The 14,707-nt window shown below is 27.8% G+C and overlaps 1 protein-coding gene across 1 annotated transcript; it reads left to right on the top strand.

The window, feature by feature from the left end:
* Positions 1–1,778: 1,778 nt before the first annotated feature.
* On the top strand, positions 1,779–9,424 carry LOC107448639 (uncharacterized). Its single transcript, XM_016063920.3, has 4 exons — positions 1,779–1,899; positions 4,702–4,780; positions 7,511–7,563; positions 8,561–9,424. Exons 1-4 carry the CDS (start codon positions 1,848–1,850, stop codon positions 8,677–8,679), a joined length of 303 nt encoding a protein of 100 aa, XP_015919406.1. The 5' UTR covers positions 1,779–1,847; the 3' UTR covers positions 8,680–9,424.
* Positions 9,425–14,707: the final 5,283 nt, after the last annotated feature.

Below are 14,707 nucleotides of genomic sequence, written 5' to 3'. Positions count from 1 at the left end.
TTGCCTCTTAAAGGCTTCATCGTTAATTTGAATATAAACAAAAACCAGTTCTCTAGCGAAGAGGTTTATTCCTTCTCAAATATGCTCAAAACTGAGCTACATGGCAAGGAAAACCACGAAAACCTCCCATCGTAAGTCTGACGGCGAGGGGATTCTAACCCATGATCCGTCTACCACTGAGGATACTTTACATTATCAGTGGGGTCAGTGCAAGCAGGGTGCGGAATTCGAATCGATCAGCCATCGCTGGGATTCGAACCCGGTTCACCATATTTGAGGACGAGCTCTCTGTCCCCTGGGTCACCACGGCTAAACTTGGAGATATTACCGAGCGACAGTGCTTGCCTGAATGCAGGCTATGGTAATCGAGAGTTAATACTTAGGTTTTTATTCCTATAGTGATGTTGCGAGACTGATGTCAAGCTTCGTGTAAAAGGGGAGAATGGAAAAATCTGGTATAAATGAGAAAAATCAAAGAGTTTTTTTAAAAAAAATATTTTATATGCCTAGCCATGGAAAGATTTCCATAAAATATCCTTTAAACAGTGAGTTACAAGAAAAAAAGCCCATAAATATAGCAGAATATTCCCTTGTTAGTGGCTTTGTACAATATATTTTTTTAAGAAAAGGCAATGAAGAAGAAAATCGGCTTCTGTAAATCATAATAATATCCTTGCTCCACCCAATCAATACGTGTATACTACCCTCGAAATAGACGTAAATCTTACTGCAAGCATTTTTAAGATATTGTATTTTACATATTACTTGAGATATATTACGAGATTTTGCATATTAAAAAAATTCCTTTTTATAAGATCGAAGATTCCTTGTCATAAGTATATTCAAAATATAAATAAATCATCAATCACTTTTGCATTCATTACGAAAAGTACATATACATATGGTTTAATTTAACAGCCACTTCACGCGAAGTCAATTAAAAATAATTTTTCAGTTATAATTTAAATAAATTAGTTAATCAATCGTAATTTCGCAATTAAATTAGAAATTGTGAGATATAAAAATCACTATGAGAATTGCATTTTATCAAACTGGTGACAATGCTTTTAAAATATAAATAAAACATCAATTATTTTTGTATTTATTATAAAAAGCATTTGCATGAATTGCTTGATTGTATCTAAAAAACACAACATCCGAATTTTTTTTCTTCATAATTTAAATCAAAATAGCTAAATAAATCGTAATTAAATTACATTTTAAATAAGTTTATGAGTAAAAATTTTAAATTAATTTTTTATATCAAACTGTGGTGGCAGAATATTGAATCACCATATATTAAATCACCAGTTACTTTCGTATGTGTTATAAAAAGTATTATATTGTAAAAAGTATGTAATTATTTATTTTATATTTGTTATAAAAAGAGTAGATACATGCATTATATGGTTGGATTTATCAATCACTATGTTTAAAATTGATAGAAGAATTAAAAATATTTTTTTCATATTTAAATTTAAAAAAAATGAGTAAAATCGCCATTTTGAAATCAAACTAGAAGTTTTTACATTTGGAATTTATTAAAAAAATTTTCTTTTTATTAAATTGATGACACATATTTCAAAATATACATAAATAATCAAATATTTTTAAATTATATTTATGCTATATTATATAGTTGGATTTATCAACCACTGAACCCGAAATCGATCAAATAATGGAAGAAAAAAAATTATTTTCACAATAAAAATCAAATAAACAAATCAATCGCATGCTCATAGTATATGTTAAAAGGATCAAAATGGTGACAGCTCGTGCTTGACGTCATACTGACGTCATTGCTATTACGCCATCGGATCCCGGAGGATGGAGAGGAAGAAAATAAAATGAGCTTCATCAGAGATAAACTTTTCAAACCGGATGTTTTTATTTTCACAGGTGAGTGTCTTCATGTCTTGTAGACATTAATAGAGGTATCCCTTTATTTTGAAAATGATGCAAATCTGGTTTTGGGTTAGAGATCGATTTTTCAGGTTTTTGTTTTTATCTAAGTTATCGCCATCCCTTTGTAGAAGTGGAATAGGCTATCTAGCAGGTGATGGGGGGAAATGCTCCCGGATAATTCCGGTATCTTAAGATTTTTGTCCCATTTGATTAGGCAATACGGTACCTTTAAAGTAAAAATAATATAAATTTTTTTGCTTAAGTGAATTTTATAAATTGTTTGCCTTAATATTTATAATAGAATTAATAGGAATTTCTAGCAATAAATCCTACAATGAAATTATGCAACAATTATTCATTGTGACATAAAGTGTAAAAATTATGCAATAATGAAAAAACTAACTCTGTGTCTTAAACTTCGATAGAAAATATCCAAATTTTATCTATCGACAGATTATAGTAATATAAACTGACACAATTAGTTTTTGTTTCAATTTATCAGTGTTTGAAATTTTTTTTTTTTAAATTTTACTTTTTATTTTTTTTAAAAATAATTATTTTGATATTAAAAAAAGATTTAAAACTAATATTTAAGGAAAAAAAAATCCGAGATATTTTTAACACCATTTAATAAAGCACATGATAAACTTTCGGGAAAATAATTACGAAAAAAATTGTGATTTTACACTTCAAAGTAAAAAAAGAAATTAGAGAAAAACTTACTTTTGTGCAAATTAATGTAAAATTACTAGCTTAATTATTATGAAATCTTTAAAAAATGTTTTACTAAAAAATTACATCGCAAAATTGGGAAAATAAATTCTGTTTATTTTTGACAAAAGTATTTTTTTCGAAATTTGATGATGGTTAGTTTGTATTTGCATCTGTCCCCTTTAACGGATTACTTCATTTTTATTTGATAATAAAATTTACAGTTAGTATGTAACACGTATATAAGAACTGTTTCATACTTGTTATATGCAAAATAAATTATATATTAACAAGCAAAAAACAGTTATAATTTTAATTCTAGAAATATTTTAATGATTTTTCAAAAACTCTTACATTAGCATTGCTGCATTTCAAGCAATTTTTAGTGTATCTTCATCACACCAAATAATGATGGCAACTACTTTTACCAAAATAGGGCAATGAAACACTATAGTTAACTGTTGGCTCTTGGTGTTACACTACACCAAGAACCATAGATAATTCCTAATGTAGTGAAAAACCAAGAATTTTTTTTTATCTACAGAATCATACCTGCCAACTTTCACTCTTTCTGAGAATGGATTTTCAGAGTGGTTGTGAAACAATAAACGAAAAACAATTTGACTCAAAAATATATTTATATTTTGATCCCGTTGAAATTCGCTTGCGCAAGGATTATTATGCTTTCATATATTAATTGTAATTATTTATATGTAGTGGTGGTCAAATTCATTTATAATAATCATTATAATTCAAAAAGTTAATTGGAATAAGCTGAGTATTGCTACCACTTTAAATATGAAAATAAAATCTTCCGGAAAATCCGGAAGAGTTGGCAGGTATGCTGAATGGTGTAAAGAAGCTGCCACCATTTGGTCGACTAAATGGCCGATTCTGCTCAAAATCGATGAAAAGCATATTATACAAAATATAGAAATCATATAAAATATCAAATTCAAAACGCACATCTAATACACAGAAAAAAAGAAGAAAAAAAGAAGGAATTACTTCCGCTTATTTTCATAAACAAAGAAGTTAATATTTGTATCTGTATCGAAAAAAACTTCGGAGAAAATTCTTTTTCCGCTCTCAAAATTGTATATTACATTAGTTAGATTATTTTCTTACCTGTGCTGCAAAAATTACACAATGGTGCAGTGACAATTTAGCTGATTTTCTCCCAAAAGAGAAATATCCCCAAGCTATCCCCGAATCTTAATCCATTGCATTATTTTGCATGGTTGCACAGGTTATCGAAACTGAAGCAATTACGAAACATTGTTCAGAAGGTATGGAAAGAAGTTCCTATGGTTGATCTGCATGCTGATTACATTAGTTTTAAGAAAAGACTAAAACTTGTTAAAAATTAAAAGAGATAATTATACCAATCCACTTGTTTTAATTTTTTTGCACATAATGCAATAAATTCCTTTTACTTTAAATTAAAAGGATTTACTTATAACTAAGACTCGAATTTATATATATATATATATATATATATATATATATATATATATATATATATATATATATATATATATATATATATATATATATATATATATATATATATATATATATATATATATATATATATATATATATATATATATATATATATATATATATATATATATATATATATATATACAACCTATATATATATATATATATACACATGTATATTAGGTGGACTGGAAAGTAGTGTCGTCTTGGTGCATTTGATATTTGTTATCAAGATTTTGTTTTTAATCAATAATGTACTCACCCTCGTTATCGACAACCTTTCAATGCCGGATCGAAAATCGAAATGGATCGAAAAAATGAATTGGTTTTTAAGACTAACGAATATTTAATGCGTCGAAACGACATTACTTTCCTTATATATATATATACGACACATATAAACGATTTCCATATGTAAATGACATATATATATGTATATATATATATATAGGTTGTGGTAACTTGATGAAAAGATAAGAGTTACAAATATAAACCACATGCATCCGTTGCATTTTTACTTTCTAGACTTCACATCAATTCTCTGTAGTTCAAATGAGAAAATGTTAAATTTTTTTTTAGGTTTTCTCCTTATTGTAGTGACGAAGAATGTGTTATGCCGTCCTAAAGGGGGAAGTAAAGGGAGAGGAAGTTCTGTTTTGTAAGTATTATTATTTTTCATCATTTATAAAGAGTGCTCTAGAAAAACTGAGAGTGAAATCTTAAAAGATCAAGAAATATATACTTACAGCAAGAAGTAAAGCATTCATTTTCAATACAACTTCTTTCAGTTGATATGCAACAGTCCCATCGGTCAACCCACTTTCAAAACAAGTAGAGAAACTTCTTTTTCTCGAAGTTGCTTTAAAGAATCAAATACGAAAGAGAAATCGCGTGGTGCAAGATCTGGTTTGAAAAGAAGATGTGGCATGTTTCTAATATTGTATTTACTAAAATATCGCTAAAAACAGAAATAGCGTTATGCAGACGAGCACTATCATGATATATTGTATATAAAAAATCAGAACTGACGCATTAGATGCACCATCACAAAATTTTTTGGGAGCACAAAATGCTGACAAATTACATCCTTATGACTAAAGAAATTCGAATAATTTTGAAGCGTATGTTTCAATTCACAACATTGATGAATTTTATTTGCATTTGTTTTTCAGTAAGGTGATGAATTTGGAACACATCTGGAACAAACATCACGAAACTATTGCTTAGAATGCGAAATATCGACGTTATTGAAATGTTAGTTGATGAGATGCACTATCTCTTCACGTGACAATTGCCGATTTTCTTGCAAGATTGCTGAAAACAATTTTAACATTTCAATCATTCACAGCACTTCATGGACGGCCAGGGTAAAATCAGCAAAACATTTGTCTTCGTAAGATTCTTTATTAACTTAACAATTTCTTTGTTTTAATAATCCTAAAATTTTATGGCACAACGTATTTTGTTTGTTCACTTCGAAATACTCGCCTCCATACCTTCATTTCTATAGATAGATAGTTCAGAAAACAATTTTTTAAACAAGCACGTAACTAGGAAAATAAACCTACTTCGTTTAGAATATAATTCCGTCAGTAAACTATTTGAAAAATCGTCTGCATTTTAATTGCTTTGCTTCGTGGTGTTGCCACAACCTGCTGCTTTGCTTAGAATATTTATAAATATTCAGTAAGCATTTTGAAAAATCGTCTGCACTTTAATTTCTTAGTTTCATGGTGTTGCTACACATAAAAAAAATATCTTTCAATTTTTGTGGAATACTCTTCGTATTTTAAGTTCAATAGTTTCTTACATTAAGGATTAAAACTTATAGAAATTGTTGATAATCTGTTACATATACTGTCTCGAATAAAAAAAAAGCCATTACAAAGTAAAATATTTATATGTTATAACACATCAAAATTTTTTTCAAATTTGATGCTTAAAGGGGGTTAAAGAATTATCAAATTGCGTTTTACCACACTAAAAAGTTTTAGGAGGTTGTTGTTTATTTCTTCTTCCCTTACTTTTGTTAAAAATTTTAAACAGATCAAAAAATAAAAAAAATTAATGTGAAACAATTTGCAATCTGGCAAAATGCACTTTTTTTAATTTTATTAGTTGAAGCTAATTGAACTGTTAAAACTTCCAGAACAAGAAGAAAAAAAAAGAAACTCTTAAAATTCCTTATCAGAAATAAAATAAAAAAAAGTAAGGGAAGTATCAAATTACTAATTACACAAACAATCAAAAAAATAACTTGATCGAAATTTGTGTAATGATTATTGAAAAAGATTGAAGGATAACAACAAAACTAGTTTGATGGTCGGAAAGAAATATAAAGCTTTCATCTCAATCACCTTTAACCTCCTTTTAGCTTCCTTCTGCAATCAAAGACATTTTGATGTTTTATTCTCACCTTCGTCATTAATGTTTCGTCCGTTGTTATCCTTTATGATTTTTTGAAATACCTTTATATTATTATCACTGATACCTTTATATTATTATCACTGATACAATATAGCTCTTTTTGTGTTTGTTACATTTTAATTTTAAGTTTTTAACTAAAAGATTTAATCTTACCTAACTGTATATGTATCTACAAGAAATTCAAAAAATTCTAGCACAAGATCATTCATTTATTTGTTACCCTTATAATTTGAGTCAAAAAATAATCTTTCAAAATTTAATTTATGAATATACGAAAAAAAACATTATATGACCGAATTCCTATTAAATCACGTTGAACTACACAATTTTCTAAGCATCATAATTTTTAAATCCAACATTTGAAAAATAAATAATTTAGAAAAATAGTTTCTAAGAAAAAGTTAAATTTTTTTTTATACAATAAAATTTTTAAAAATCCTGTTGTTGCTATTTCTAATGCCAATTGCCAATATCACCAAGACTACTTGGTAAAACCAAGCGAATTCAAAGCAGAGGCTGCGTTTCTTGTTTTTCAGTGGCTCTATCTATGCCTTAAAATACAACACGCCCACCACAGTTTGTCTATAGGGCGAACCCATTACTACATCCACAGATAATAATTTTGACCTGAATCAGAGGACTATCAATCTCCAATTCAGTACTCCCAGAGGTATAATTTGCTATTAAATCATGGAGGACTTTGTGACCTGACAGATTTAACGCCCACCAATCACCATTTACTACATGGGGAGTCTTCTACCAGGGGAGAGGGAACTCCCGACCATGGCCCAATGCCCTTCCAATCAGGCTATCCTTGCCTGCACTTTAAAAAATCCTTCTTTATGTTACTAAATTAATGTAAAATATTGAATACGTGATTTTAAGGGAATATATTTTTTGGTTAAGCAAATAAAGATTTTGATTATATTGTTTTAAATTAAAATCCTTTTTTTTTCTACAGGTATGGAAACAGAGGAACAGGACGGTTATATTTCACATCAGCTCGTTGGGCAGGTAAATATTTTTTTAATAGAAATTAACAATCCTCTTTTTTTATATTGCAGGTGTTATCGAGCAGGATGAAACAAGGAGCAATGTTTATTGGTTTTATTTAAATATGGAAACAGAAGAGCTTAGAGGAAGAATATGTTAAGTCCAATTTTAAATAAAATAGTCAGCTTTCGAATGCATCAAAATATAAGAAAACTGTTTAAAAAAACATTTTTTTTTTTTGGTGAAAAACCGGTTTCTTTCAAAGACTTGAATCGTAAAGAGATCGGAAAAAGTTTGCAATTATAACATGTTAAAACATGCTAAATTGACATAGCATATTCTTCCATTGTAACACAAAACTAAAACAATAGGAAACCTAAATTCAATCTAATTTATTTAAATAATTTATTAATATTTGTTAACGGTATAATTTTTTATGTAAGATATTGTGAATTGATATATGATAAAATATAGAGTCCCTAAATAAGACCAGGAAATTTAAACTTTTAGCAAAATATACAGAGCTTTGCTTTGGCTTACAATATCAAAAATTTTTTCAATCATAAAATAAATGTTCTGCTGTCATGTATGTACCAACATCAGAAATGTGTCACTCCGCCCTGCACGTGAAGCCTTGTTTAATTGTAATAAAAAAATTATTTTTAGTCTTTCAAAAAAGACATTAGTCTTAAAAATTAAAGAATCGACCTCACTTCATAAAAATTACTTTTAAAATTTCTAGTTTTTATACTGCATTAAGACACATCTGAAGAATCCAGGGTTCCATTCCCGGCGGCAGCTTGAAGATCGATGGTACCCTATTGTCTTGGAAGTAAAGGTGGCCGTTGCGCAATGCTGACCACATTGCCACCTTAACTTCCATGATCTCCTTGGTCTATAACTGACTGCTGTAGGAATGCTTCTCTTTTACTACAATGACAGTTTAAATTATAATTTCCCACTTTTTAATTTTCTTAAACGTATATACATCAAAGTGATGTCTGAACATTTTTTTCAGCACTGTCTCCAGCTACAAAAGTTCTAGTATTTATCTTTTGTGGAATACTGGGAATTTTCCTATTGGTCGGCTTGTATAGAGCTTACGTTTGGTGTACAAAGGAGCCCGGAAGGCGGTGATAGTTTCAGAGTCAGGATCTATGAATGTCTCAACGAAGAATGTAAAGCAACAAGAAGATGTTTAAAAAAAGAATGTACGAATTACAAGGGTCCAAAGTGATGAGATGAATATGTGTGACCTTTTTGTCCTTAGCGGCTCACTGCTTTATATTCAAAATGTGCAATGTAGCTTTATGTTAAGTGTAGGAAAATGATACGCATCAAACTTTGTCAGAAAATTGTTTAACCCATTCTCCGCTGATGTTGCGTTTTCGCATTACTTTGTGGTGGTGTAAAAAAGTAACTTTTTGAAAAAAAAGTTATAGGGAATTAGCGCTTATCCTTTATAAGGTTGTGGGATCTACAGTTCCCGCCAGCATTCTTAATTTTTAATGTCTATTTGAAAAAAATGTCTTCGTTTTCACCGAAAATAGTTTAAAAAAAGTGAAATGATTAAATTACCAGTTTTTATATTTTTGAAAAAAGTATCCGAAAGTTTTGGCGGTTAATGGGTTAAAAAGAACCTAAGGAGCTTAGATAAACCATTCCATCCCTACGTAACTTTAAATCTTTTACTAATGTTGAAATTAAGAAACTATAAAAATTCTGTGGGAACATTCAAAATAAGACAATTTGAGATCTTTAACTGTGAACCGTTGCATAGTGGCTTTTATGAACGTAGAACTTGTCGACAACATTCATAACTTTGTCCAAAATATTTTTGTAAATGGGTCTTTTTATTTCAGCTTTCGCTAGACAGAAAAAATATGACAATAGGTCAGTAAGGTAAACATAAAATATTTTAATTAATCAACTCAGACGTTATTTCAAGTTACAAAATCAGACGCAAAATTGGAACGAAGAACACTTGGAATAAAAAGACTCCTCTTTTTTTTTTTTCTTTCCTGACGGTTATAGTTTTTTGACTTCAAGGATCGTGGAGTAATTTTTTTTAAACAAATATTAATTAAAATAATATAAATATTAAATACTTATAAAAAATTCTTCTATATTTTGCATGAAATTATCAAAATTAAAATAATACAAATATTAATTAAAATAATATAAATATTAAGTAATTATAAAAAATTCTTCTATATTTTGCATGAAATTGTCTTCAGGATAAACGAGTTTTATAAAATGGCACAAATATATTGATTCCCGTAATTAATTTTAGAGATAGAGGGAAATTAAAAATAAATAAGAGTAACATTAAGGAACACAAATTTTGGACCTAGCTCCATAGAGTTGAAATACTGGAGTTGATATACTACTACATAGAGCTGAAATACTACTATTTCAACTCTATGCCTGTCTCCTGACAAGTAATATCATATCTTGAAGTCATATATAAATCTGTCAGAAAAAAAGGAGTTTTCTCAATACTTAAATTGTGATTTTTGTAAAACAATATTTTCCAGAAAAATATGTTTACTTTGTATGCTGGGAGGTAGCTACCTACATATGCATTATATTGTAATATCAAAGATTAGTTAATTTCCCGCGATTGACACTATAATTTGTTCAATCAAAGATGCACACTCCGCTAACTTTACTAGCATGCATCGATTTTCATCGAATCAAAACTACTATTAATTTGAGATTTATCCAATTTCAAATGATCTAGATTTTTTAAATAATTTGTGATCTCTTAAGATCTAATTTAAAATTGGAACAATTTAAAGAACTAGCATGCGAGATTATGCAAGTTTTAAAAATCTGTACATGAATTTTATAAATTTTAAAAACTGATACACACAACTTTGCAAATTTTAAGAATTGTTACGAGGAAATTTTAATACCGCTACGCATTACTGCGCATTTATCAGGCAAATATACAAGATATCGATAAGTTGGATTGAAATGATTAAAATTTTTTTAACATGGATCTTTTCAGAGCAAGTTCGGACGAGAATAATCAAACATTTCTCAATAAACCGATGTTATAATCCCTTTTAAAAATTACACGTTTTGGTATTAAGAGAATTATTTTTATAATTTAATCACTCGACTCTTTCTTAGTAAATTGGGCAAATCTACTTAATTTTGAGTGTTTTACATGGTGTTAGAAATCTTAGTTTAAACTTTGGATACAAAAAGAAAAAATGTTTTATAAAATTTGCAAAATGAATTTATATCTACACGTGTTTGCAGTCATTAATGTAAAATTATTTTGTGTCAATTTGTGCTGTTTATGCGTATGTTTAGTTGTAGTCAGTAGTATTTTTGTCAGTACGTTACATACATTTTGATGAATATACCAGATGTTAAAAAATTGTTACAACCTTTAAAGATTTTTATTAAAAAAAATGATCTATTTTTTTTTTGTTGATGAAAATTACAGGAAAGATAATGTCCCATATATTTCCAATCATCTTACATTCCAGTGTATACAATATACCAGTGTTTCCCAAACTTATGACTTTTGTGTACCCTTTCTAAATTTTTCGTAACGCAGTGTACCACTCATAAAAAAATGAATGTATTTTTTACTATAAAAAAATTGCACTAAAGTTAAAAATCACAACTGGCTGATGACACCACTCATTGTTAACTGTGCAAAAAATAGCTGATTGAAAAATACGTAATCGTAAATTTTCATTTCTAGCTTTGTTTTTAAGTAAAATTTTTTGAAATTTTCGTTTGTTGCAAGATATTTCGTATAAGAGCGCGTACCCCCGCTAAACTGTTCCCGTACCCCTGGGGGTACGCGTACCACACTTTGGGAAACACTGCAATATACAAATATTTTTAAATAAGAATGAACAAGATTTGGCTCGCACTAAATCGAGATTATTTTATAAGTCTTCCACTGGTAATGTTAAAATCACACAAAATATTATGCATGTATATTAAAATATCGGCATTAATATTTAAATGTTATACACAATTCAAATGTTCCTAAAATGTATAATGATGTTCAAGAAACTTCTAAATTACCAAAATATTTACGATAAAGATAGCAAGTATTTTACTTAAAGTCTTCTTTGCACCATATTTTTATATATTCTTTCAAAAAGATGAAGAAAATAAGACGAAACGATTTATACTATTTAAAAGACAAACTTTTTCAAAATAAATTTTTGAATATAAACAAACAATGTAATTAAAATTTAATATTTTCTAAAGGAAACGATGTTTTTAAAAAATCGTTGAAAAATTTTTAATTGTTGAATATTAATAAATATACAATTATAGTATATGATCTTATAACTTTTATGAAACTGTTACCATTTTAAATTAGTATGTAAAAGAAAAATTTATAAAATATTGGTCATTTACCATTGAAAGAAACTTGTCATTAGATGTATTTATTTCATGTCTATTTTGTATGACATATTTTTCCAAACGTTTTTAAGATTGATTTTAAATTTTTTTTATAAGGAACATTAAAATTTTATTAACATATCAGAAAGTGTATAGATGGACAAGTGGATGTCGTCCTTAAATATAATTTGCAGAAATAAAATAATAATAAGAAAGAAAATACAAGAAAAATCTTTATATTTTTCATAAAATAAATTTTTTAAATGCACCATATTTTTGTTAGAAAAAAATCAGGATTATCTCAGTGGAGCACTTTTAATAGTGTCATATACCATCAGTTGGAGGTCATATCAGATACGCTTTTATGTTTGTATAAAATATTGCCTTCTCGTTTTAAGATATAAATTGGAGCAATTTAATGATAAAGAATTTTTTTTAATCATTTTGGCTTTAAGATAAGTTTGTGTATTGCACTGTAAACTAGTGAAAATTCCACGAACCCATTAAGTAAACCATTAGTAGGCCTTGCTTTGAACAATAAATACAAAGGAACAGTTATGTAAAAATGTTACCTTAGCAAAAATGTTAATCGCCCTAAGTCTTTCATTTATGCTATTACTTCAACCTAATTTACACATTCTAGAATCCTTTATCAAATTTTGTATAGGAAATTTTTTTGAACCAAACCTAATAGAAAATAAATATTTTTAGAGGTTACATCACTTATAAAATACAAAATTCTTAAAATGTACATATTATTTATCACTATTTTGCAATATTCTAAATATTCACTGATGTCACGCACATTGCTTTGGTGTATCAAAGCTTAATTTGCTTTAGAAAAGTATAAAAGTTTGCTGTTCAACAAGCTTATATGTAGTACTTCAGGTTTTGTATTGTTTGAAGTTGAATTAGGAATAAATTATGAGTTGCCAAAATTTTAATCACTGAATTATAAAAATATGTTTGATAATCCACCATTTGAAAATGTGTGATAGTATATTACCCAGATATTACATTCAATGTTCTTACACAAATTATAATAGGTAAACAATTAAAAAAAAAAACATTTATATATTGTTAGTCTATGAGCAATGTTTTTCACGTGTTTAAGTGTGCCAAACGAGTCAGAAAATGAAGTACATACTTAGTGAAAAATCTGAACTTGTTACCCGTAAATGATACCTAGAAATCAACTGCCTTCCTCCACATTTATAAGAGAATTATCTATATATTGTAAACATTCATTTTTGCATACCTTGTGTTGATGTAGAACAATGAATAAAATTTTTGAATATATTGTGTCGTTTAGCTTTCTTTATATTTTTTTCATTAATATTTCCCAAGTTATTCATTCACAGTACATTTGTATTAAAAGTTTGTAACAAAGTAATAAAAAGCAAATTTCACTTTATGAATATACACTGCCTCTACAAACTTTTTGATAAAAACATAGAAATAAAGAGATGAAAATCAGGAAGATTATGCAAGGACAGTGAAGATATTTTGAATACTGTTTTATATAATTTACATTCCTATTTTCATAACTTAAACTAGTTAAAATAGTGTAACTTACTTCAGCATTTAAAAACAAGCTAGTTTACAAATATTTATTTTTGCCAAGCATTAATTCCATTCTGGTATAGAAATTTCATAGTCAAGTCTTAAAAAATCAGACAAAAAGTTTAGATAAATTCTATTATAAGACTCCTCAACATAAAGCAAATTTAATAAAAACCCAGAAATTAATATAAATGTTAGTTTTTCTTTATTGGGGCTTGATTACTTTTATTAAATGGCAAACGATGCATATGTTAAATGCAATGAGGCTATTTTTTTCAAATTCTTATTTATCTCTTTATTATAAAAAGATAATTGTCATTTTACAGTTTTGCTCATTCTCATCAGACAAAAAAAATTGCAAGATATGAAATTAATAAATAAAGATGTCCTTGATTGTCAGCCTAAAAGCAATAATGGTGTGCAAATTTATTTCTTATTTAACTTTGTTGAGCAGCAATACCCCTCTATCATTCCTTCTTAATGCTTTGAAGACCGAACGAATTGTGCTCTAGTATAATCTAGCCAATGTTAATAGTTTTTAACAGCTAAAACTATTGCCAAACAAGATCTCCCTGCATCAGTTGTGTACTTAAGGTTGACAAAATGGGGAGATCTCCATGATCAGTTGACAAAGTTTTAAAATTATTTTGTTGCGTTTTTGATAACTATTTGAAATAAAAGGCTTAAAACTAAAACAGTTGTTTCTTTAACCTATTAAAAAGTAACAGCAAGATATCTTATTATGCAAGATTTATGGTTAGTTACCATTTTTACAATTAATGAGTGGTAAATAAATTTATTTACTTTTATAATAAACTTCATGTAAAATATGTTTAATCAATCTATGCAATTAAAAATATATACAAAACTAGATAATTTTGTTGGTAATTATTTAAAGACTTTTTTAAAAAACTAAATAAGAATATAAAAAACAAGCTTGTGGACAAAGTTGTGATGTCAACTAAGCAAATTTTAATTTTATTTCAATAGAACCATTACCGAATTTGTGTTATAACATTAAAATTTTTAAAATCATTTAAATTTTGTTGACATGACAGTCTGTTCATTGTTAAGTAACAAAATTGATTGAGAAGCAATATGGACAAGGGGGAGGGGAGCTGGCACCAAAAGAAAACGAAATTCAAATTCCAGAGAATCAGGAAGAAACATTTGAAGGATGCTTATCAAAAGAAGTATTCACAATATAACTGAAAAGTCA

This window comes from Parasteatoda tepidariorum, chromosome 4 (genome assembly GCF_982258835.1).
Source record: "Parasteatoda tepidariorum strain Cologne lab strain chromosome 4, Ptep-v5.0, whole genome shotgun sequence".
NCBI lineage: Eukaryota > Metazoa > Arthropoda > Arachnida > Araneae > Theridiidae > Parasteatoda > Parasteatoda tepidariorum.
The sequence above is the reverse complement of the archived record's forward strand: the minus strand, read 5'-3'. Positions and strand labels throughout refer to the sequence as shown.